Genomic DNA, 25,869 nt, shown 5'->3' with positions numbered 1-25,869 from the left:
AAAAAAAAGTGTGCGCGCATCTGTGTGTGTGAGAGACAGAGAGAGAGAGAGAGAGAGAGAGAGAAGAGAGAGAGAGAGAGAGAGAGAGAGGAGAGAGAGAGAGAGAGAGAGAGAGAGACCAAGAAACCTTTGCATACCTTTGCGAGCATTATCCTAGTCTTTGCAACATCAAGAGGAGTGGTAACAAGTGCTGCCACCGCACCTACAGTGATAAACAAATGTTAGTCAAGTGCCACGCTAAAAGGTACAGTGTTCAATACAAAATAATTACAGAAGGAGCCGTAGTCGCTGCCACAGTAAAAGCAATATACAGTATTAAAGAAGCCATAAACAATGAAGCGTCGTCATGGTGTTCTGCAGATGATATTATTATCCATCTGGGAGCTACCTTACAAAAAGCAGACACGCTTTTAATCCAAATGACTCAATCCTCCCTTGGGCGACACGCAATCAAGTGATGACATGAGACTTGTAGGGGTGGTGGAAGTAGTATTAGTTGTAGTATTAGTAGCTATAGTAGTGTTGGTGGTAGTGATACGATAGTGTGAAAACTGCTGATTATAATTATTTCATAGTTTAAGCTTCACTTCAAAGTATGTCTTTGCCACTACTTAGGAGTATTCCGAATTTTGTCTTAACTGAAAAAAGGTGACAATTAGACCTAAATCCCCTTAATAGTGTAATCCTGCCTCATCGTCTGCTGGTTCAAGCAAGGTCACGACCACTATTTAGGATAATTAAACATGGCTGCATAAGGATTTCCAAAGTCAAGAACTTGAGTCAATGAGAGCGAGAGAGAGGGAAGTTTAATGCCAGGGAGGCATTGAAACCCAAAGATTACTCCTGGAAACTGAAGTTCTTTCGTAGGCAAATATAAACATGAGTTGCTCTTGATACCTCCTCATGACACTTTATAAAATGCCACTAAAGTGTATTTTTAATTATTGCATTTTTCCCCTTTAGGCTGTTATCATAGCAACAGAATAAGTCACGTTCAGTTATAAAGGAACTCCTTCATATTGTGCTTTTTAAACAAAATGACTGCAACAATCTGGCATAATGCACTTTTGCTGACAGCAGAACATCCATTTGAATTGGAGTAACAAATATTGTTTTCAAAGTTGCTACGAACTATGGAGAGAAACCATGTACCCTCGGTGATTCTGCAATAGGGGCACATGGGTCAGTGGCCCACTTAGATCAACCAGTTGGCATTCAAGAGCTGACAATTGAAAATATATAACGTGTGGAAAAGTGTTATATTCCTTAGTATTGTTTGCATCATTTTCATAATCTGTGCCTACTGACTTTCTGTTCCCAAAAACTATCTACCGCTGGTATACTCCCACTCAACCAGGAATGTGGATGTTATGGGTATATGCCATTGTTTTCATTGGGCGAAGGGAAAGTTTTAAATGAGGGCTATGAGGTGGTAAAATTCAGAACATGACCACGTAGAAGAATCAGACCAATTCGAGCTCTGTTTGTCTGCAAAAGTGTCCTGTATTTCTGTTACTACGTTTGTTGTACAGTGACTCACAATAGTTTTTAGAACAGAAATGGGAATTTAAAACACACCAGACAGGAAAAGAATACTGAATTTCTGTAGCATATTCCTTTGCTCAACGCAAACATTTTCATGTAAAAATGCTATATAATAATAATATATAATAGTTAGAGCAACTAAGAAAGATGATTAACTAGCTAACTGGTTACACAAATGGGTGAATCTCGATATTCCCACTATCTAGTATGAATTTACAATGCTTGTTCAGGTTGTAGTTGAAGATCCTGTACTCTTATTTTCTATTTCTTCATTCATTTTATTTTTCAGCAAACCCTCCCACTAGCCTGTCTTTCACAAACCTCTCCAGGCCCGAGTGCTCAGCAGGTCGCACAGCTGCAGGGATGCATTCCCTAGAACGAGCTCCTATCATCTCCCCTCATACTCATACAGGCTGAGAGCGGATCATAAAGTCTGACGTGGTATGTTTTTCGTTGGCTGATATTTTCTCTCCTGAAAAGAACGCAAATTCGGCGTAGTACAGATTTAATGCCGTTCAGTCTGGAATTGGTTTCTTGTGTTTTCTCTCCATTTGTCTTTACGCGAACCTCTTCAGTTGATTTACTGTGTGACTGAGGGTGAGCTTTAGCGGCAGGACTCCGCTCGGTGGAAACCCACAAGACTTGTCCACATTGGCCTCCCAGCCACCTTTTCACCTGTCCAACCACCCCTCCCCTTCCACCATTTCCCAAAGCAGCACCCATAATCCTCTGCACCTGCAAAAGCTCCGCATACAGCAGCCTGCCAAGAGTGGAGCGTGTGACCTCGCCTCTGTGACCACTGAGTCTGGAAGAGAGAAAAGTCGAGAGACATTGAGAGAGAGTTGGTGAGGAAGGATAATAATGAAAGAACAGACAAATGGGGGGAAAAACATGGAAGGGTCAAAGTGAGAAGTCATTTGTTGTGATAAACATTTTGAAAAAATATTCATCCAGGTGTAAACTGTGCTACCTTACTACTTTTGCAATTCCTTTCACTATTAGCCATTTCAGGCATTGTAGTGACAAAATCAAAGCACCCAAAATCTAAATGGCCCTGTATTTCCATTTGTAATTATTTTACACCATCTGTAACAAAATAGGCATATGTCACTTAGAAAACCTTCGCACAAAACAATCTCTGCAAACTTTTGTGACAGTGTGTCAGATTGGCCAAAGGAGAAAGCATTGATTCAGAGTATAGTGGACCATGTCGACATTGTGAAAATACCAGTGGACCGAAGTCTTTGTGACGTTCATTACTTTTGTTGTCTATGTAAGAGTCAAATATTTGCTCCATCTCTTATACTGGGTCTCATGATTGGGCAGGTGTACCACGCTATAAGTAATGACTGGTTAGTGTGCAGTATTTCATGTCAACCTCAGTTACTTTCAAAAAGAAGTGAGTGGAACTCATTTAAAAAGTTCTCAAAATTACTTGAGACAATGCAGGCCTTGCCTTGATATCAAATGAATGTTTCAGACACCACATGAAGAACAGGTATTTTTTTCGCTTGGATTTTTCCCCTGGAAGTTTTAGCGACAAGGGTTTAGTCTATATGAGGTCGACCTTTGTGCAAAATACTTGTGGACAGCTGGGTTACCTTGGGCACCGAGAGCTATGATTATGTGTCAGGGAAAGCAATGGAGCGAGCACATGGACAATTACTATTTTCTTTAGATCTCCCACTTCCACCTCTTTCTTCTGCAAGTTAATCTTCTGCATGTTCTCTCCTCCCATTTCACACATGGGGCCATCACAAAAGACTGTGTTCCTTAAATTTGTCTGTGTGTGCGTGTGCATTTCTTTAGCACACATGCACATAAACAGGAAATGATAAGTCTGTGTGTGCGCGCATGCAAAGGATGTGTTATGTACATTCTGTTCGATGGTCAAGCAAGAAAAATTCATTTCCTACATCAAAAGGCATGAGGCTGATGGATTCCTTGCTTGTGCGATCTCTGTCTTTTTTTTTTTTTTTTTTTTTAAATCAGAGGATAAAAGCTGGGAAAACCAACTCAAGTGAGCTTCGAACTTTTGTGTCAGGGTCAGAATGTCCGCACAAAGGCTGATAGGCCTGTGTGCAAAACATGAATGTGTTTATAGGTTTCCGGTACAGTAGACGTACACAGTCTTGGTCCAGGATTCAGAGCTTCACGTATTTTCAGAATTTTTTGGGGAACCCATCACGTTATCCTCCACTTATTTTCAGTTTTTTTTTTCCTGATCCCCTGATTATTGGTGCCTTTATGACCCCAACCGCTGCTTATTCCCGATTCATTATGAAACTTTTTTTCCAAAAGTAAAATAATTTAATAGTAATTATAATGACCGTTACTTATTTACAGATTTTTGCTAATCACGGTGGGCCCAGTCCACTGTAGTCTCTTAACTAACTAGTACAACAGGTTAGTTAGGACAGCACCTACTCCTTTTCTACAACAACCAGAACATTTTGGATCTATTCACTGATCTGGCATGACCTGGATGAATGAGAATATTCACAGGCAGGTTTCAAGCAGACTGATAAAAGTAAGTAATCTTGCAATTATCACTATATTTCATTTTGTACAAGGAAGTTTTCACCTTATCCCTAGTGTGGTGCAATAAATTAAAAACTAAATCTATCCATCCATTTTCTGAGCCGCTTTAATCCGTTTTCATATAATTTTTTAAGTAATTCTGTTTAACAATTTACCTAACCCTGTGATAAAAACAAAAAAAATTCAAGGTTAAAAAGAGCCAAATGTTCTACATTATTGAACTATATTAATGAACACATTCAATTGCCCTCGTCTTCTTCCATTGGATCAAGTCATATATTGCTGTTGTTTCTCAATTTTCCTCTTTGCCAGCACCTGAGTTGGCTTGTGTAGAACAGTTGGGAAAAACCATCATGCAGCACATTACCAACCCACAGTTGAACAGAAGCGTGATGCCACACAAATACATACACGTCTCAAATCTTTGCACATCTTTCTGGCTTGGAAAATTAGGAACATGGCCAAGAACCAAAATCAGAGCAATTCTGTTGATCTATGTTGGTCAGCTAAAATTTTTGTCACATTTTAGACCAAATCCCAAATATTTTAACCGTTTCTAGAAGAGTAATAGGAGTACAAAGAACAAAGGAAGAGAATACTGATTATTTGCTGGAAACGGGTCAGTTCAGAGCAACATTTTGCAAGGGAAAAATGGTGAAACCAGGGAGTGTCAGTGTACGTGTATCAACTGAACTTGTGATAAGTCAAATTGTTCAGTATTTCCACTCTATCCATGCAAATGCATTTAAAATTCTCGAGGTAGTTGAAGAGAATCTCCTATGCATGTCCTATTCCTTTGTTCATCTTTTTTTTTTTTTTTAGTTAAACTCTCCCATTAGTTTGTCTTTCACGAACCACTTCAGGCCCTAGCGCTCGGGAGGTTGCACAGCTGCAGGGACCCATTCCCCGGAACCGGCCCCTTTCATCACTCCCGATACTCATCAAGGCTGAGACAGGACCATAAACTCTGATCTGGTATGCTGTTCATTGGCTGACATTTTCCCTCCTGACAACAATGCAAAATCGCTGCAGTACAGATTTCGAATTTAATACTGCTAAGTCTGGAATTGCTTTCTTGCATTATCCCATTTGTCTCGCCGGCAACCTTTTCAGTGGATTTGCTGAGTGAGTGAGGATGAGCTTTAGCAGCAGAACTTACTTCTGTGGAAATTAACTGAGTGTGTTTTGTCTTTGATTTTAGTATCCATCCATCCATGCATCCCCCAGTGGTGTACCAAAATGTTTGTCCGAATTCAAAATGTTTGAGCTTTTTTTTATTCTAATGCAGTTAGCTGCTCTTTAGGCTTGCAAGAATGTTGCGAAGTGCATCTGTGACATGAAGCACATTCACCTTATACCTACAAATGGAAGAGTTTTAAACATTTGAATGCTTATTATGCTTAACATGCCTGCCAAATGGTAAACACATTTTACTTCCCTTTCTGAGGTCGCCGGTTCAACTCCAAGTACTCCAGTTTCCTCCGACATTCCAAAAACAGCCAATCATAAATACACTAGCGTTCACTCACACTGAAAATACATTTCCGTGTTTTAAGTCAAATTAATGGAGTATATTAAGCATAAATAATCAGTACTAATGTAGTGCGTCTTATCACAAAATTGTACCAGTTCTGGGTGTACTCAGCCCATCGTCCAAAGTCAACTACGATGGCCTCCAGCTCACCTGTGACAGTGAGGATAAGTGGTGGAGAAGATGAATGGCCTATGCTTAACTCATTTCTGCACATTTATGATAGTTAAGATTCACTTAATCTTTTTCAGGAAATTCTTCTATTTTAGAGACTACAAACATTTTCTTCTGGATATTATTTACTGATTGTATCCTTTTCTTTCATCAAAAATAGAACCAGTAACTTCAATTATTATATATATATATATATATATATATATATTATATATATATATATTTTTTTTTTTTTTTTTTTTTAAACAGAAAATAGAATGACAGTAGGAGATGGAGATTCCAGTCCTGGTTCCGGGAGGGCCCAGAAAGAGAAGTCCTTCAACGAAGGGACAAAGACACAGTGGTGGATACCAAAATCCAACCGTCAGAAACTAACAAACCCAAAGCAAACCCACCCACCCACCTACAACCTACACCTACACCAAAAAACCACCCAACACACACACACACCCACACACCCACACACCCACACACACACAATTGGGAATATTAGCTGAGCCATTAGTCCCTAAGATCCATGGAATGTTAGACTGTGCGCCTCTCAGGCCCCTTGAGACATGATGTCATCCCGACGAAACGACATCTTTTCAAAGAGAAACAGTTTTTAATGTGTCCAGACCCATGCTATTAAAGGGGAGAGAGGACAAAACACGGGTGAGAGAACACATTAAAAAATATAATTGAAAAAGAAAAACCAGGGAGAGACTTGTGATGAATTGTGAGCTAGGATGGTGGCAGGTGCAGAACCCATTAAACCAGGATGGAACAACATCACATGGGTATTAATCACTGGCCATTACTGATGATACTGAGTGATATTGCATTAGATGTATGCAAAAAGGAAACAAAGCAAAGTTAACATACTGTACAGTATGAGGAAAAGCAAAGCAAATACATAATACGTACCTTTAAACACTCCCAAAGTGGAAACTGGACTAGAGAGAATGGAATCTGAAAAACACAAGATTGAAATATTGAACATCTGCAGTAGTGTTCAAAACCCGTTAACCTGCAAATCAGCAGCAGCCTGCGCCATTCCTTCCAGGAAAGAATTGTTCAGCACACAGGACTTTTTATCATTGGAGAGACCAAGTCAAAAGGAAAATCCTGCACAAAACATACAGCAGCATCTATTTTCATGTGTACGACCATGCGCAAACTCCCATCATGCACTGTAGGTTTTGCAGCGATGGAAAGGAAGACCAAAAAAGTAAAACAGAGAGAGAGAGGAAAAAAAAGTTTGATCCTTTTGTTGTGTGATCACAGCAACTGGGGTAAATTACTCATTCATCTGTGCCTCTGCTCAAATCTGTTTCATCAGACTACAACGGCACAACTGTGTTTACGCCATTCAATGAGCTAATTAAACACTTGGTCCCAAGCAAACTGACCTCATATAAACAATCTGGACATAGTCAAACTCAGTGTATCTACACCATCTGCTCTCCGAGTGCAGAAAAGAACAATTTCCAAGAGCTTTGCGATGCATTTACAACTAATTGGAGCTTTATTTGTAGTTGACAAGGTTTGTAGCTGAATTGGGGGTTTACAGGCATAACAATGTCATAGTGACTCCTAATAAGGTGGTTTTCAGTAATGTGCTTGTCTTGAGAATCAGAATAAAGCAAGTTCAGGAGCAGGTCAGTAACAGTTTAGTGATTTTACTGAGCTCAACAAGAATGTCCCCACTCTATCAGTATAACAAATGACTGTCTCGAGGAATAATATTCGCTTCAGTTTAGAGAGTTAGGTGTTGTTTTCGGCAGTTAAATGGTCAGTGTGCGTTTCTTAGTAGACTTACGCTATAACATCACCACTCATTTCCATCAGCTTGCAGTGACGCCAGTAACATGTTACAATCCAGAAATGTAATCGTATAATAGTTACATTATCAACCAATAATAGTTAATATTCAGTCAACAATTTTTCTTACCAAGCAAACATTTGTAGTTGTTGACGTGAAGAAGCAGCGGCCCATCTGTCTGTTAGTTTCCGTTCAAACGTATTGAGGAAAATGACTGCAAGGTAACCGTTTATCATAAAATGGACACTGAAGTGGTAGTGAATATAACATTGCAAAGAAATGTACAGATTCGCTGTCGCCACACTATTATTATTTTCCCTCGTAAAAACCGAGATCGTTTTTACTTCTTTTTTTTTACCTATTAAGAAAAGCACTGACTGCCATGTTAAGCGCACACTGCATTGTGGGTTAATTATTGACCATGAGGGCATGGACGGGGTGCTACACACAGTCTGTATCAGGTACCTGATTGATTGTTATTACGTAGTTAACACTTCTGGGTGTGTGGCAGTTCCTTAAATGCAGTACACTTTCATCTTATATTACAGGCTATAAGATTTGTGCAGTTTTAAATGTTTTCTGTGGATAAAGTCTGAACATAAACCTACAGTAAAATAAATACTGTTGTCAGGCTACTCTGTCCTATCCAGGCAGACCAAAAAATTCTGTCACTCCTTAGAGAGGATTTACAATCTTATTAGATGTAGGTCTGTTGGTGTCCAGCCAATACAATATGAGGAATGAATGCCCACCCCCGATTTCCAGCTGTGAGCAGATGAGAGTGAACTTTTAAAAAGAATAAAAGTGCACCTGTCTTTTATTACTACCCCAAAGAGTTTCGCAATGTTCCATGAAAAGGAGACAAGGACTAGAGAGACTGACTTAATGAGACACAGATTGTGGAATTCAGTTGCAATATAATGATATAATACTAACATTACAATTAATAATACTACTAATAGTAGTAACGGCTTTGATTAAGTAAGAGAAAAGTGTTAGATTTATACATTACTTCTATCACTTCAACTAAATTAGATGAAAAAAGCTACAAAACAAAAATATACTTAAACAGTACACTGCGATATATGTTTAGGGTGTAACGCGCCTTTTCCCGAAACATAGTTGGGATTGGCCTCCGACCCTAGTGAGGATAACCTGTAGAGGTAATGGATGGATGTACACAGTACACTCAAGGTGTGACAAGATCAAAGACAAATGGGTTCTGCAATGGATTTGAAAAGAAGTACCAGATTTATGGTTTGGTTTGGTGTCAAAGAGAGAAAACCAATCACACAAATTTTGATCATTGAGTTGTAAGGCAGAGTACTCCATATGAATCAGTTTTCTTCTTTAACACAACTATATTTTCTTGGAATTATTTTGGATTATTTCTTGACACATTTTCGTTTCCCAAGAAAATCAGAAAGGTCCTGGTAAAGAGCAGAAGAACGACTGATTTTTTTTTCTTAGATCTCAACAACCATGGTCATCTTGCGTTGAGTACGATTCTTGCTTTGACGAAGAAATAATATCTTGAAGTTTGAAAATCAGACCTTTCTAAACCTCAACAGACTTGGCTAAAATACTGGACTGGGTCCAAATCCTTCATAGTTGATTGGCATGGACTACAATAAAAACAGATCCATCTCTAAATGAAGAGAAATTGTGTAAAGCTGCATATATTCTGGCAAAAACCCTGTCAAAATAAGGCTCTGCATCCTGGCTTCATATTAAAAACTCTGTTCCAGGAGCTCAGCTCCATCTGCTCCCAAAGCCCTCAAACATCTATGTCATCCGGCTGGCTTGCAAGGAGAAGATTCCATGGCTAGGAAATGGAAAAAATGACTCTCCCACAAACCTGCCATCCTGCATACGGTTAGTTATCTTACATTTTTTGCATCCAAATGTCATGAGACTCGATCATACGTCATCTGAGTCATGTGTGTCTAAGATGACGCATCATACATACTTCTGACACATTTTGTGGCTGATCGAACGTGACAGGGCCACTTGTGTTTCCCGTCAGGTTGCATATCAGGTTCACATTGAGATGTGGGACTGCGTCAATCTGTTGACACAATTCCAGGTTGTGTGTACAAAGTGTGGTTGCCAACTGTATTAGTGAGGACTTTATTAGTATTCCGAGAGGCTTCAGCTTGTCACAGGTCCTTAAGCGCTCAGTGGAGGGCAGAAAAACACGTGCCAAAATATATTCTGCATGAGCCTGATTGTAGGACAAGCTAGAGGGCTGCAATTTGACAAATGACTTTTAATAGGTCATACTGCAGCTTGTGCATACTGATGACGTTTTAAAAGAAACAAGGCAAGATAATGGCTGTTGAGACAGAAACAAGTAGACAAATGTGTACAGTATGTACAGATGGCCAAGCCAACAGTTAAGAGCTCTTCTTTCCTCAAATATCTTATCCTTAAATGTTCTGCCTTTTTTTCTGTTGCTACAAATGAATGGCCGACAAAACCAAGAGAAATGCTTAATCATGTGTCAGAAAAAGTACTGCAGCATCTCACTTTGTCTAGTGTTCAGCAATACTGGTATGAAAAAACAGTTTAAAGATTGGGTGGAACTCGCTAGCAACAACATTTGGTACACCCACAGATTGTAAAAGTATCATTACAACTGTATCATAAGAAATGAATTGTATTTTTTTGTCAGTCAGTGTCAGGCTATATAAAAAGCATTATTATTCTAGGCCAGAGGTAGACTGTAATTTGTGATACAGCTCTTGATTTGACTTCATTTTGGTTTTGTATGTACTGTAAATAAGTGAATTTTCTCCATACATTCCCTTCAAAATTTGAGAATGACAATCACCAACCAAACTCCACCTAAGTAAAGAAAGTCAAACCTTGAAAACAGATCACGAACAAGTATTTGCTGAGTCTGTTCCACGCTTGCCACCAGATGTGGAGCAAATGATTCATGAGCCGGAGAATGCAGCTGGATCCGATGTTAGTACGTGATACCCAATGGTCACTGAAAATCCATCTGTCAAAAATTTCAAAAAGCCCCTAGATTTGAAATCCAACACATGAGTTTGATAGCATTAGGAATTTCAAATTGAATTTACAAAATGACCTAACAAAACTTGATTCAAAAGAATCTTGAGTTGATTGAGAATTAAGATAACAGTTCTGATGGTGCAGTATTAAGTAGTTTCCAATTGCACCACGCCATACGTATACATACAACTGTAGCCCCATATGCAATCCAACTCTTTCACAGAGGGATAAGCAGTGTGTGAGAAACAATGTGATGTTGTGTAATGTCACAAAGATCATTGATGATTAACATCAACAACAAATGTGATGATCATAGAACAAATATCTTTACACTAAAGTGAGGAAACAGAAGAGACATGCTGCATGTGGAGAAATGTTTTCTAAAAATCCAGATGGCAGTCACATGGCAAACCCATCAAGCAGCAGCCAATGTCAAGAAGTCGAATGAATGTAGGCCATGTGAACACCAAACTATTATATACTTAAGTCCACATTTATCTAATAAGACAACATGATAAGAAAACAATACCAGTATCCAAGCACCCACATCCACACCCACTTCATATGTTGACATACCCCAGTACAAAAATCATGCTATTGCCAAAAATGACACAATTACAGTGACCTATAACCCATCTAACGCAAAAAAAAAAAAAAATAAAGAGCGGACATAAAAATAAACACCTGAAACAGTGTGGTTGCTCAAGTGAGCCTGCCCACCCTCTTATAACTGGCGAATTGCCTGTATTAATAGTATAAATCAATAACATTCAAACTCATTAAATTGGAATCAGTACACAACTGCCATCATTAACCGCGCATCTTAACTTCAAATACAGTTCAGATGTTCTAGCAGGCTCTTCCTGACTGTTTTTGTTTTAAGCAAAAACCCGAGTTTTGTGCAAACATGGACTACTGTGTAAGGCTGTTCACAAATCCCTCCACCTCAGGTTTGCGAAAAAGTGTGCCAAAGCATGATGCTGCCTCCACCTCGCTTCACTGTAAGTAAGTATATATTTATTTTTTGTAAAGTGCAGTCTTTGTGCCAAAATTATATTTTAGATTCATGGCCTAAAATTTTTCTTTTCCAACATTCATTTGGAAGATTAAGTGTTTTTTTTTTTTAAATGTTATTTACTTACTTTGGTAAGATAAAGCTGGAGTCTTGGCATCCTATGATATAGCCCAGACAAATGAAGTAGATGGGAGATTGTTGTCACAGGTCACCAGCCACGACTTGCCAGAAATTTCTGAAGCTCCTCCAATGTTGCTCTTGGCCTTTAGGCAGCCAAACTGACCCATTTTCTTTTCATCAATTTTGGAGAGGCCTCCAGTTCTTGGCAACATCACTGCTTGTACCAGTTTTTCTGCACTTGATGATGACTGTCTTCTTTTTGTTCCATGGGATATTTAATGCCATGGAAATTATTTTGAACCCTACTCCAGACCGGACACTCCCAGCACACCTTGGGTAAAGTGGAGAAAAATAATTTGGCCCTTCACTGATTTTGTAAATTCACACAATGACAAAGTGATGAGCGGTCTATAATATTATGAGTAGGCTCACGTTAATAGTGACAGACAGAATATCTCAAAGAAAATCCAGAAAAATCTCATAGATTTGCATTCCATTACCTTGAAATAAGTATTTGATCCCCTACCAACAACAAAGACGTCTGAGTTACGTCACGGCTCGCTTCAAAGAACTCCTAATCTAAACTCGTTAACTTGATGAGAGATACCCATCTCAACTTCTTAACTGTATAATGACACCTATCCACAGAATCAATCAATCAATCAATCAGACACCAATCTCTCCATTATGAGCAAGACCACTGAATCTTCCAAGTACATCAGGACAATATTATAGACCTGCGCAAGACTGAAAAGGGCTACAAGACCATGAACAAGAGGCTTGGTGAGAAGAAGACAAATGTTGGTGTGATAATTACAAAATGGATCATAAAATGACTGTTAGAATCCCTCGGCGCGTCACTCCTTGGAAGATTTGACCACGCGGAGTATCAGGTTAGGCATCAACGAAGAACTGTCAATGATTGCTCATCTCATTGACTTCCTGCAGCTGTGTACTTCAACAGCAGAGACTACACGCCCGGAAAATATATATCTGATTTATAAAAGCTGTGCATCGTGTATTTTTCCAGTGGGTGTGGCTCAATTAAAATGGTATGCTACAGTATTTTGTTTGTGCAGCCTCAAAACCCAATATAGTGTTGCAGTTTATCCGTTGTACTGTATCGATCTAATCTGTGGTACTTAATCATTTGATATGTGGCAAAGAGTTTCATGCTATTTTTATTTTTGTGTTGGTCCACTTCAGCTGCTTTTTGACACTTTGCTTGGTGTGCGGCAAATATTTGACAACAAAAATGTCATTAAAGGACTACAAGGCAAGCTGAACTTTATTTTGGGTATATCAGAGGCACTTTAAAATGGTGGTAGGTGTGATTTTTCATGTGATTGGTTAATTCTGAACAAAAACCTAATGTTATAAAAGCATGTGACAACTTGTATCACCACATTTTGTCTTTATTTTTATTTACACCTATCTGAATGTTTTTTTAAAGTGTAGATCTTACAGGTCACATAAACAATGAAAAAAGTTATTAAATTATCTATCTCATTTTCACAAAAATCAATCATTTGAACAGTGGTTTGTAGAGGTTTTGATAGATCCACACATTGCAAACATACTCACGGAAGCATTCTGATGCAACAACATTCCACCTACGGCATGTCAGTAAAGTACGATGATGGACTGACTGTTTGATAAGAAACTTTCATGATGTGATGAAACGAGATAGTCAGAAAACAACAGAGACACAGTAGGTGTTTTGGGCAGCTCCATTTTCAAGGTCACACAGACCTGCAAAAATGATTGACAATATAAAGTGGCTGAAATAAGTATACGACACGTCACTAGAACACAGTGAAAAAAATATTGAACACGTGAAGAAGGAGTCTCAAAAAAGCATGAGAAGTCAAGACACGTAAAATTGATCAATAATCAAACAGCAATCAAATCCAATCCAATCCTCGTCAGTGCAAAGGAATTTCTGATGGTTCAATCCTATTGATGGGCTAAAAACGGTCTCATTGCCAAGGTGTGAGTCATGACATCTCATGATGGGTATGAGCAGAGAGCTGTCTCAAAACCATTGCGAACTAAGTGTTGCAAAACATAACTGAGCTGAGCATAAGCTGAGGGCATTGGTTACAGGCGCATATTTATGTTTCTGAACCCTCCAGTGAGCACGGTTGCAGCCATGGTACATAAGTGGAAAGTCAATCACACCAGCACATATTTGACTCATTGAGGTGCTCCCAGCATGATTTCTGCCAGAGTAGTCCAAAGAATAATCAGAAGAGATAGCCAAGAGCCAAACCAGTGGAGAGTTTCACTCTGCATCATCAAAGACTCAGACTCAGCAGGTGTATATCATGAATGCTGGGTCTTGTTGGTTTTCTTAGAATCTAATGCACCAACTGATAACTTGTTGGACATGGAGCATTCAAAAAAAAAAAAAAAAATACTGTAAACATGGATTAATCTGGTTAGTCACATTGGACTGCTATTATTTTGAACACTAGTGTATCTTTGTTCTCATCTATAAAAAGAGCTCCCTAACCCTAATTTTAAGAAGTTTCACTATTTATCTTGGATACCATTCTGATTGTTTAGCCCTTTGTTTACATTCTTAGAAAAAGTTCCATATGACAAAAGCACACATCTTTCAGTCTTCCTTCAGAATGTGGCCGGTTCTGGACATATCTGATTGTCTGAATGTGCATATTGGTGGAAACTCCGCTTTGCGAACGCCTCTGTGGAGAGCTATTTTGACATGAATACACCAAAATGAACCGTCTGTTGCTTTATGCAACACAACAGCTCAAACAACATACAGTGAAGAAAACAAGTATTTGAACACCCTCTTATACTGCAAGTTCTCCCACTTAAAAATCATGGAGGGGTCTGAAATTTTCATCATAGGTGCATGTCCACTGTGAGAGATAATCTAAAACAAAAAAGTAGAAATCACAGTGTACGATTCTTTTAAACGATATTTTTGTGTGATACAGCTGCATATAAGTATTTGAATACCTGAGAAAAACAAATGTTAACATTTGTACAGTAGCCTTTCTTTCCAATTGAGGTCAAAGGTTTCCTGTAGTTGTTCAAGTTTGCACACACTGCAGGAGGGATTTTGGCCCACGCCTCCACACAAACATTCTCTAAATCTGACGGGTTTCTGGGCTGTCGCTGAGAAACATGGAGTTTCAGCTCCCTCCCAATTGGGTTTAGGTCTGGAGACTGGCCAGGCCATGCCAGATTCTTGATATGCTTCTTGCGGAGCCACTCCTTGGTTTTCCTGGTTGTGTGCTTCAGGTCAGCCACGACCCATCTTCAATGCTCTGACTGAGGGAAAGAGGTTAATCCCCAAAATATCACAATACATGGCCGCAGTCATCCACTCCTTAATATAGTGCAGTCGTCCTGTCCCATGTGCATAAAAACACCCATGCATTCACCCCCATGCTTCACAGTAGGGATGGCGTTCTTGGGATTAAACTCATCATTCATCTTCCTCCAAACACAGTTAGTGGAATTATCACTAAAATGTTAAATTTTGGTCTCATCTGACCACAAAACTTTCTCCCATGACTCCTCTGTATCATCCAAATGGTCATTGGCAAACTTAACACAAGCCTTGGCATATGCTGATTTAAGCAGGTGAACCTTCCGTGCCATCCATGATTTCAAACCATGACGTCTGAGTGTATTACCAACAGTCACTGTGGAAACGGTGCTCCCAGCTCTTTTCAGGTCATTGACAAAGTCCAGTCGTGTAGTCCTGGCACTGATTCCTCACCTTTCTCAGGATCATTGACCCCACGAAGTGATATCTTGTATGTGGCTCCACTCCGATAGAGATTGACCATCATGTTTAGCTTCTTCCATTTTCTAATGATTGCTCCAATAGTGGACCTTTTTCACCAAAGTGCTTGGTAATTTCTCTGTAGCCCTTTACAGCCATGTGGAGTTGTACAATTTTGTCTCTGGTGTCTTTGGACAGCTCTTTGGTCTTGGCCATGTTAAAAGTTTGAGTCTTACTGATTGTATGGGGTCGACAGAAGTCTTTGTGCAGCTAACAACCTCACACGGGTGCATCTGATTCAGCATAATACATGGAGTGGAGCTGGACTTTTCAGGGATGAGAATGACCAATTTGGTAAAACACAGAAAATGTCTGTCTTCGGGGGAGGTAGGGGGGTTCAAAGGGGGGGGGGGGGGGGCGCCCCCCTTTGGGCACAAGTTTTTATTATTTTTTTTTAAACACACTGTTAAACGGTGACCTCTGGTGTAAATGTGTAAATACAGGACAATCATAATATTTTGAAAACTTAAAATATGAGTCCAAACAACCCAAATCATTTTGCCAAACTTCAAACATAAAAATGTGGACTGAGTGAAATTTATATCAAATAGGCTACTGCACTTACAAGTTATACTTCAGAAATAAGTTTAATTGAAATGAGATATTTACAAAGAAAGACAATACACAAAGAGTTTTAACAGTTTTAATAATATACCTGAGCTTTTCTTTCCAAACAGTCCCTGAAACGCAGCAGTAACACAGCAGAAACACAGCCCAGGCTACCCTGCTTTTATTACCTCTGAAATCTTTTTACATTGCTTCCCGCTGCTGTTTCCAGCGTCTCACCATCGATTCATTTATGCCAAGTTTATGTGCAGCAACTCTGGTTCCTTCTTTATTGGCCAGCTAGATTGTTTTTGACTTTAAATGCTGTGTCACATGCATTTCTTCTTACATTTTCCATGATGAGGGTCTGTTGATGCTAATTTTATTCATGCACAAAGTGCGAAGTTACATTAAACTAGCGTCTTCCTCGAAACATATATTCCAACTGTCTCACTCTTACAGTTTCTGCTGGAGCGCCCCTGGCGTCTGTTAGGAAATATCCATAAATTAGCCGCATTATTGCATAAGCCTCTGGGTTGAAAGCATGTAACAAAAGTCGCATTTTATAATCTGGAAATTAGAAAGTTTAGAAGGGGAGGCCTGGTCTGTGGCCTGATGTTGGAATCAATGTGAGTGTAGAGTTGGCTAGCTGTTAACTGGCTAACCACCTTGCATGTTGATTAACTCAGCATCAGTTGTGGCAAACAGCAGGTTGTGTGTGAATGTTCTGCTGTTTATTTCGTTACTTTTGTTCCATAACCGATTGGAAATGCACTGCTGCCTGTGTCCAAACCTCTAAAGGTGGAAAATTCTCTGCAGACAGTGTCTGTCTTTCTAATTTTAACCAAGAGTTAGTCAGGGCTGGACAGCAACAGTTTTTCTGAAATCATCAGTGACAACCTCAAAAATACTCACATTTTTTTGCTGTGATTGACAAGCTCATAACCCCCTGAATCAGAAAGCTCTAGAAAGCAAAACAGCTGATAAGTGCAATTAGTTTGAATGTTATTTTTGTGAAAAAACGCAATCCATCAGGTTAAATGTCATCAGAACATCACCAAAATTATACAATGATATGACATCTGAAGCCACCCAGGGAACGCTTTATTACCATGTCAGAATTTGATACACTTGACCAAAGAACTGTATAAAATTGTCCAGCAGCTGAAACCAGCAACGATCTCCTTTGACTCAATACCATCTGACTTTTTCAAAACTATTGTAAAATCAGTGCTACCTGATTTGCAACAAATAAATAGCTCATTTCAGTCTGGCGAGTTTCCTAAAGCTCTTAAAGTAGCTGCTGTTAAGCCTCTTCTAAAAAAAACAGAGCACTGGACGCTTCCAAACTCCCTTTTATAGCCAAGATCGTGGAGAAAGTTATTTTTAATCAACTCACCAATTTCTGGAATTTAAATTGGCTTTTTGACAAATTTCAAGTTGGTTTCTGAACTTATCACTGAATTTGCTCTTATCTATGTGCTAAATGAGATAAGATTGAATACTGACTTAGGAAAGGTGTCCATTTTGGTCTTGTTGGATCTTAGTGCAGCTTTTGATACCGTAGATCACAATATACTACTAAACAGGTAGGAAATGTAGGTAGGACAAAATTGAATGCTCCTTAAATGATTGAGGTCCTACCTGGAGGATTCAGCTTGAGGTTGAGTTTTGCTTCCAGCCACACTGACATCACCACACTTGTCGCATAGTTGCATTCAATTTATAAATAGTGAAAGAATTAAAAAAATATTTTTACCATGGTTTTAATCCCGAAAGCAACATAATAATTTTACAGCGTGCAGGGACAGTTTGGATGATTACAACTGCGCAAAGTAATTTCACATACACGCGCGCTGTCACCAGTGAGCCATCATTTTAAAAGGGTTAATGAGTATGGCAAAGATTTGTAATACAAGTGGTAAGATTTGTAATGCTCCGATGAGGGGCACAAGCCAGTGCAAACTGTAGGCTGGTCTCAATAGGTGTGCAAACAACAGCAGAACAATAGTCTAGATATCACAGCGACTGCTGTGGAAAAAGCAAGAGACAGATGGTAAATAGGAAGCCAGCTTCCTAGAACACACCATTATGTGCACATGCGCAGTGACATTTCAGAAGAGGCCAGGATTGGTCAAACTGCATGTCAGTCAATATACCCACGTGATCAACATATTGGTCACACCTGAAACAAGCGATGAGATGGACAATAGACTGATGCATTTCTTTTTTTTTGTGTGTGTGTGTGGGGGGGGGGGGTGCAACTGCCTCGGAGATCGACTGGCGGATCACGATCGAGGCACTGGGCACCCCGGCTATATTGCAGCCAAGCAACTCACGAGTGAATGAACACCATAAAAAATGCATGTTATTCAGGTGATGTACAGAGTTTGTGAACTGGCACATTGAAGCAAGGTGGACCCCGCCATCCACTCGCAGATTTTGTTCCAGTGGATGGAATACTGATGTGCGACTCACTTGGAGCCACTTTCTAGTTCTAAGTTCAGAAAGAGAATAACAGCAGCTAGTAAAACAACAGGCTAGCTGAAATTGCCAATCACTGTGCTGAATATAGAGTTTTCAAATGCATAATGAATACAAAGCATTGAGCCTTGAGCTGTGTTTTCTCAAAAAACAAATGTGTCATGGCTGAGTTAGAGGTTATCCCTCCTGCAGCAAGAGCAAGGGGCCGTTTTAGAACCCTTACAGTGTAACTGTGAGGGGTGTTCACCCTTCAGCAATGAGCAATCACTCATCTGAGCCTTTTCCAACTTCCTTATACTGTACGAACTAGAACATGTCTGACAGCACTTGCTGAGGAATTCCACCTGACAGTTTTGAATGCCAAGGGCTGCACTCTGTGTGCGTGGGTGCGCATGTTTCAACAAGCCAAGCTGGAGAAAAGGTTTAAGCAGCACATTTCCCATAAGCCACTCAAACCACTGTCCTCAGTCGCCAAAAAGCTATCGCATCCCCACCGACCTCGGTATGGGGCAGTATTACTTACAACAATTTAGGACTTGTTTTGAAGAAGAGGAAGAGACAAGGGAGCTAACTAAAAGATGAGGTGGCATTGAGAGGGTTACAAACAATAGTCCAGCAAATAAATAAATAAATAAATAAAATACTAACTCCATAAACAGGAGAGAAACACTTTCATGTAACACTATAGAATGCTTGTGCCGCATTAGTGATGTTTCAGGTTTTTTTTTTTTTTTTTTTTTTGGGATTCCCACCTGTGTGCAGCTTTGTGTAGCCTCAATGCAAACGTGATGGATACTGAATAGATAAAAGCAGACAACTCCCTATTCTCTGCAAGAATTATCAATCCATCCATCCATTTTCTTAACCGCTTATCCTCACAAGGGTCGCAGGAGTACTGGAGCCTATCACAGCTGTCAACAGGCAGGAGACAGGGTACACCCTGAACTGGTTGCCAGCCAATTGCAGGGCACATGGAGACAAACCGCCGCGCTCACAATTACACTGAGGGGCAATTTTAGAGTTTCCAATTAATGTTGCATGTTTTTGGGAGAAAACCCACGCAGGCACGGGGAGAACATGCAAGCTCCACACGGGCGGGCCGGGGATTGAACCCAGGACCTCAGAACCACCGTGCCACCTGCAAGAATTACCATGACATATAAATTTGATAATTTACATTAAACAGAACACTTCATCAACTATGTATTACAAATAAAGGGCCAGATGCCTTTTTAATGCAAGCCCTGGTGGCATGTGGGCATCATTTTGTGGTACACTATTTTACATATTGCTCATAAAGCAACTCAACAAAGGGATATAACATTTCAAGATCTGTCAACCACCAAGAAGGAATCAGTGGCAGTGTGCATATTGGGCAATGAATGAAAGAGTGACATGACACAGGAACCCTGCAGGGTTAACCAATTAAGCTGATGACAGGATGAGAGCTATGAGTATGCCTGAAGGTCAAACAAAGAGAAAAAGGTAAATGAGGTATTAGACGGTTGCTAGAGAGTCCCTAAGACGATCAAACTGTCTTACTAGCTATTGAGTCCAAAGAGTTAATATTGCAAGTTTGGATTCAATGAAAACGCACCATCTCCACTTTGAAGACTAAGTGTACTGAGTTGCTAAATAAGAGTCTTAGTGTGAATGTAGGATGCACAACAATCTGAATCTTACAGTATGTTAGACCATCAAATTGTACACCTACATAGATACCCATGTCGTGCATATTACCTGAATTTTATTTGGCAGCAACTCAACTTTAATTTATGAAACACTTTAAATACAACCATATCTGGAAACAAAGTGCTGGTCATAGATCAGAACCAATCTTGAAAAAAAAAATAATAATAAATAAATAAAAAAATTGAAAACAGGATAAGCACTAAAAGAGAGGCAAAGTTTTAAACTGTTTCAACCCAGGAGATAAAAATGGTGGCAGTTAGCGGTTAATCACTATGAAGAATTATTTACAAAAATTTTAACCACTTGTTTGCGTGACTACTTCATCTTGGAAACTAAAAACTAAAACATAAGTGTCTCACTTATTTTCTGTTGTTCTAAACAGGAAGATTGTCATTTTATAGAAGTGCAAGAGTCACATTTAATACAATAATGAACACAGATGTTTCAGTGACGCGATATGCATGTTGAACTTTTTAAAAATGGAAAACAAAAACTCTTTACTTCATCATTCTTTTCATAACACCTTAATATCTTGTGTTCAACCTCACCACGTATCACTGACATGAATAAAAAGTATCTTCAAAAAAAAAAAACCTAAGCGCACAAACTATTCACTTCCACAATTTTTTTATATTGTGGGTACCCCTCAGACTTCTCAATAACTAAAAGAGGAACTCCTTCATTTCACTTGAGGACAACATCCAGTATTCCAAGCATTGTGTGCAGTGTTTGTGCAAATGACCCTTCTTTTTTCCCCCCAGTATACAAGTTCATATTTAGTACATAGTGCATAGTGTGTACGTGTGTGAGTTTGAGAATGTGAATTAATAAATGAGTGTCCAACCTTTTTTTTTAAAAAAAAAAAGCCATGCAAGTTAATTTGTGATTTCCCTTCCACAAATACAGTGAAGAAAATAAGTATTTGAACACTCTGCTATGTTGCAAGTTCTCTCCCACTTAGAAATCATGAAGGCGTCTGAAATTTTCATCATATGTGCATGTCTACTGTGAGAAAGATTTTCTAAAAAGAAAAATCCTGAAATCACAATGCATTATTTTTTAAACGATTTATTTGTGTGATACAGCTGCAAATAAGTATTTGAACACTTGAGAAAAACAATGTTAATATTTGGTACAGTAGCGTTTGTTTGCAATTACGGAGATCAAATGTTTCCTGTAATTGTTCACCAGGTTTGCACATACTGCAGGAGGGATTTTGGCCCACTCCTCCACACAGATCTTCTCTAAACCAGACAGGTTTCTGGGCTGTCGCTGAGAAACACGGAGTTTCAGCTCCCTCCAAAGATTTTATATTGAGTTTAACTCTGGAAACTGGCGAAGCCACACCAGAACTTTGATGTGCTTCTTACAGAGTCACTCCTTGGTTTTCTTGGCTGTGTGCTTCGGGTCATTGTCATGTTGAAAGACCCAGCTATGACCAATCTTTAATGCTCTGACTGAGGGAAAGAGGTTGTTCCCCAAAATCTCAGAATACATGGCCGTGGTCATCCTCTCCTTAATACAGTGCAGTCGTCCTGTCCCATGTGCAGAAAAACACCCCCAAAGCATGATGTTAAAAACGCCATGCTTCACAGTAGGGATGGTGTTCTTGGGTTGGAACTCTATTTGTCTTCCTCCAAACACAGTTAGTGGAATTATGACCAAAAAGTTCTATTTTGGTCTCATCTGACCACAAAAACTTCTCCCACGACTCCTCTATCATCCAAATGGTCATCGGCAAACTTAAGACGGGACGTGACATATGCTGGTTTAAGCAGGGGAACCTTCAGTCCGTGCCATGCATGATTTCAAACCATGACGTCTCAGTGTATTACCAACAGTCACCTTGGAAACGGTTTTCCCAGCTCTTTTCAGGTCATTGACCAAGTCCTGTGGTGTAGTCCTGGGCTGATTCCTCACTTTTCTAAGGATCATTGAGACCCCACAAGGCGATATCTTGCATGGGGCTCCACTCCGATAGAGATTGACCATCATGTTTAGCTTCTTCCATTTTCTAATGATTGCTCCAACAGTGGACCTTTTTTCACCAAGCTGCTTGGCAATTTCTCCATAGCACTTTCCAGCCGTGTGGAGTTGTACAATTTTGTCTCTGGTGTCTTTGGACTTGCCATGTTACAAATTTGAGTCTGACTGATTGTATGGGGTGGACAGGTGTCTTTATGCAGTTAACGACCTCACACAGGTGCATCTGATTCAGGATAATATATGGAGTGGAGGTGGACTTTTAAAGGGGGACAAACAGGTCTTTGAGGGTCAGAATTCTAGCTTATAGACAGGTGTTTAAATACTTATTTGCAGCTCTATCGCACAAATAAAACATTAAAAAAAATCGTACATTGTGATTTTAGGATTTTTCTCTTTAGATGATCTCTCTCACAGTGGACATGTACCTACAATGAAAATTTCAGACCCCTTCATGACTTGTAAGTGGGAGAACTTGCAACATAGCAGGGTGTTCAAATACTTTTTTTCTTCATTGTAGGTAAAAAGAACACATAACACAACACCACACTCACGTAGCCTTGGCCAAGAAAAAATAAATAAAAAAAAAAAAAAAAAAAAAAATCAACAGCGGTTCGTATGTAATTGAGGTACCAGCTCTCCTAAAATGACAGATCAAAACTGGCAGGGCCAGCAGCAAAAACCTAGCTTGGATAAGTGAGCCTAAGTTGAGCAAAGGGCTTCAACACAGACTCAAATCAACCCATTGATATTAGTGGTCAAATAAGTTGACTTTTTAACACGACACACAAGAGTGTAATTTACAAAGAAAGAGTACATCCCAAAAGTCATAATGAGTAAAACTAGTAGTGGAAAGACTTGTTAGTTGCACTGCTAATCTTTATCATTTTAGAGATTTAAAATATTTTGAATTTTAACTGTACATGCAAAACTTTGTTTATACCTCTAAGAGTATTTGCATGCAAGTGGTGGTGTTTCGCAAGGCATTTTATGGACATATGACAAAAGTGTGACACTAGAACAAAACAAAAGTAACTGGGCAAGAAATTGCCTTAATAGGAAAAGAGAGGGAACAAAGTAAAAGCAGTACCAATCTGTACAATATGAACATTCTCTAACAAATAAATTGAACAAATCCTTACATGGATGACGAGTAGAGACATGAACCATACGCAATACAGTATTTGTTCTGGAACCAGCGCCCACAGCAATGACAATTGTTTCAGCGACCCTAAGGGCCAACTGCAATGTTTTTTTTTTTTTTATTTTTGTGGTTTCATAACACGTCAAAATCCATTGGGAATTAGAAGCACAGCTGGAAACAACCAAATCTGGTGAGAGAAGTCTTCACTGGCAGTGCAGTTTGAAATCATCTCACTCATGCTCACTCACACACACACACACACACGCAAACAAAAACACGTATGGGCCTAATGTGTCTGTTGCAGGCCTAAAGAATGGCAAAGCACAATGTAATGCTAAACTACATCTTTATTCAAGGCAAACATGGGTAAAATAGAAACCCATTGGACAAAATAAGGGGAAGGGTCTTGGCAAATTATTTTATTTTGGAAAATATTTATCTGAAAGCCAAAACCCTAACTAGTAATTTCTTAAAGAAGTTGAGCTTTACTAAAGTAAAAAGGGACCACAAATATTTCTACAAAATATTCCAGCCATTCAGTCTAACAATTGATCAACCAGCATGACTGTCATCAGAGCTTTGTCGCTTAGGTTAATATTTTCACATCCAACACAGACCTCTTTCATACAGTATGTGCCTATAGAGTAAATCGGATACATATTCGATGCAGGTGCCGTATGTACACTCATTGGGCATGTATCTGACCTATCAGTCATTAAAAGGTGACAAAGGTCAATTGTTTGACAAATCAAACCCCTCACAAAACGGCAACGGTAGATGAAGCAGCAGAAAGGTCAGGTTGAAAATATGTTGCTTTAAAACTGATAAACATGAGAAAAAAATGGACTCATATCACAAAATCCTTGAAATCAACAAATGGTGAGCAATGTCATTCCATAAAAAAAATCACTTCCAGAATTATTTATATTTGCAATTTCCATATTTCTAAAATAGTTTTGATTTCAATTTTATGCAATGTACAAAAAAAAAACCTGAAAGATTCCAAAGGGAATGGGACTGATGACAAAAGTTGAACCATTTGGAATGTGTGTGTCTTTGGTGTTAATGTCACACAGCATTTCTGAAAAAGAACATCATACGAACAGTCAAACATGGTTGTGGTAATGTGACGGACTTGAGCTGCACTGCTCCTTCAGGACCTGGACAACTTGTTGTGATTGAGGAAACCATGAATTCTACTCTTTCACAGAAAGTCCTGAAGGAGAATGTTCAGCCATTAGTTTGTGATCTCAAGCTGAAGTACACTTGGGTTCTGCAGCTGTTAAAAAGGCCCTCCAGATGGAACCCCCCCTCCCCCGACAAACATTTTTCATGTCACTGAATAGGCATAATCATAGCGTGATAAAAATAAAAATCCTTTTTAGATGTGTACGGTTTCTAATTGTATTCTATTTATACTGAACGGACTAAGAAAAAAAATATTAAGTCAATGCTGAAAGAAATAGTGATTGTCTTTGACTTTTGTAGAGTAATTTAAATGAAAAAATTAAAAAAAATTACATATAAACCCCTCAAGCAGTCAAACTCCTACACAGCCAGTGCCATGAAAGGGAAACAAATTGGTTTGAACTGCTAACCTCAGCTGGGGTTGAGAGAGGTAATGCTCTTGCTGCGACTGACACTTTATATTTCTTTCTTCCATTAGACATTATGCAGTGACATCACAGAGTGCCCCTTGACTTTCAGGCGTTTTCTTCCAGATGCTTCTGGGTCATTAGTGCCCCTGCTGTGAGCAAGATGATGGTTGAGGTAGAGGTTACAGGGGCATGCATATACTGAGCAAAGAGGGGTGGGAGGTTGGAGTGTGTTGGCAGAGCAGGTGCCGCTTCTGGAGAGACTCAAATAACTAGCGGAGAATAACGGCTGTTACCAACACAACTCCACTCAATATGATCGAATTAAACACAAGATAAATGCCCAATTTGATTAAAAATGTCAGTGTCTGTGGAAAGGGTCAATCAAGATGTCTATATATGTGTAGAAAAAGAGACAAGCAGCAAAATAATAAAAACACTATTGAATACCTAGGTGCTTTTTAAGTTCTGTAGACTAAAAACCTTCCCTATGGTCAACAAACTGATATTACTTGGTATCATGTTATATGTGTGCTGAATTCAAGTGGAACAGACATTCATTTCAAACATTATTTTTGCATATTGCTGTTGCGGGGATTACCGATAACCTTCAATCTAATTTGCTGCCACTAAATTCCAACCAATAAAGGCATATTCCTGAAACTAATTTCCTCTGACATGAAATTCAATACACTCTTGGTCTTGATTTCTCCATTCTCAAACTTCCTCCCCCCAGTAAACATCCTCCACCTACCACAACTCTCTTGCCAGACATTATTAAAAACATGTGCAGGACATCAGAGGTTTGTGCATGAATTGACACGACAAAAGATGCGAGAAGAAAACATGGA

At 39.2% G+C, this 25,869-nt stretch overlaps 1 protein-coding gene across 3 annotated transcripts in view; it reads right to left on the bottom strand.

Moving 5' to 3' along the window:
* The window catches only part of slc25a26 (solute carrier family 25 member 26), a 60,649-nt gene that overhangs the window by 12,150 nt on the left and 22,630 nt on the right, over nt 1-25,869 (bottom strand). For all 3 annotated transcript variants that reach the window (XM_061832021.1, XM_061832019.1, XM_061832018.1), the window contains 3 exons: nt 6,698-6,742; nt 2,281-2,350; nt 138-202 (listed from right to left, as the gene is read on the bottom strand). In XM_061832021.1, coding sequence (XP_061688005.1) covers nt 138-202; nt 2,281-2,350; nt 6,698-6,742 — 180 coding nt within the window. The remainder of the gene's footprint in view (nt 1-137; nt 203-2,280; nt 2,351-6,697; nt 6,743-25,869) is intronic.

This window comes from Syngnathoides biaculeatus, chromosome 10 (assembly GCF_019802595.1).
Source record: "Syngnathoides biaculeatus isolate LvHL_M chromosome 10, ASM1980259v1, whole genome shotgun sequence".
NCBI lineage: Eukaryota > Metazoa > Chordata > Actinopteri > Syngnathiformes > Syngnathidae > Syngnathoides > Syngnathoides biaculeatus.
Note: the sequence above shows the minus strand (reverse complement) of the source record. Positions and strands in the feature narration are given on the sequence as shown.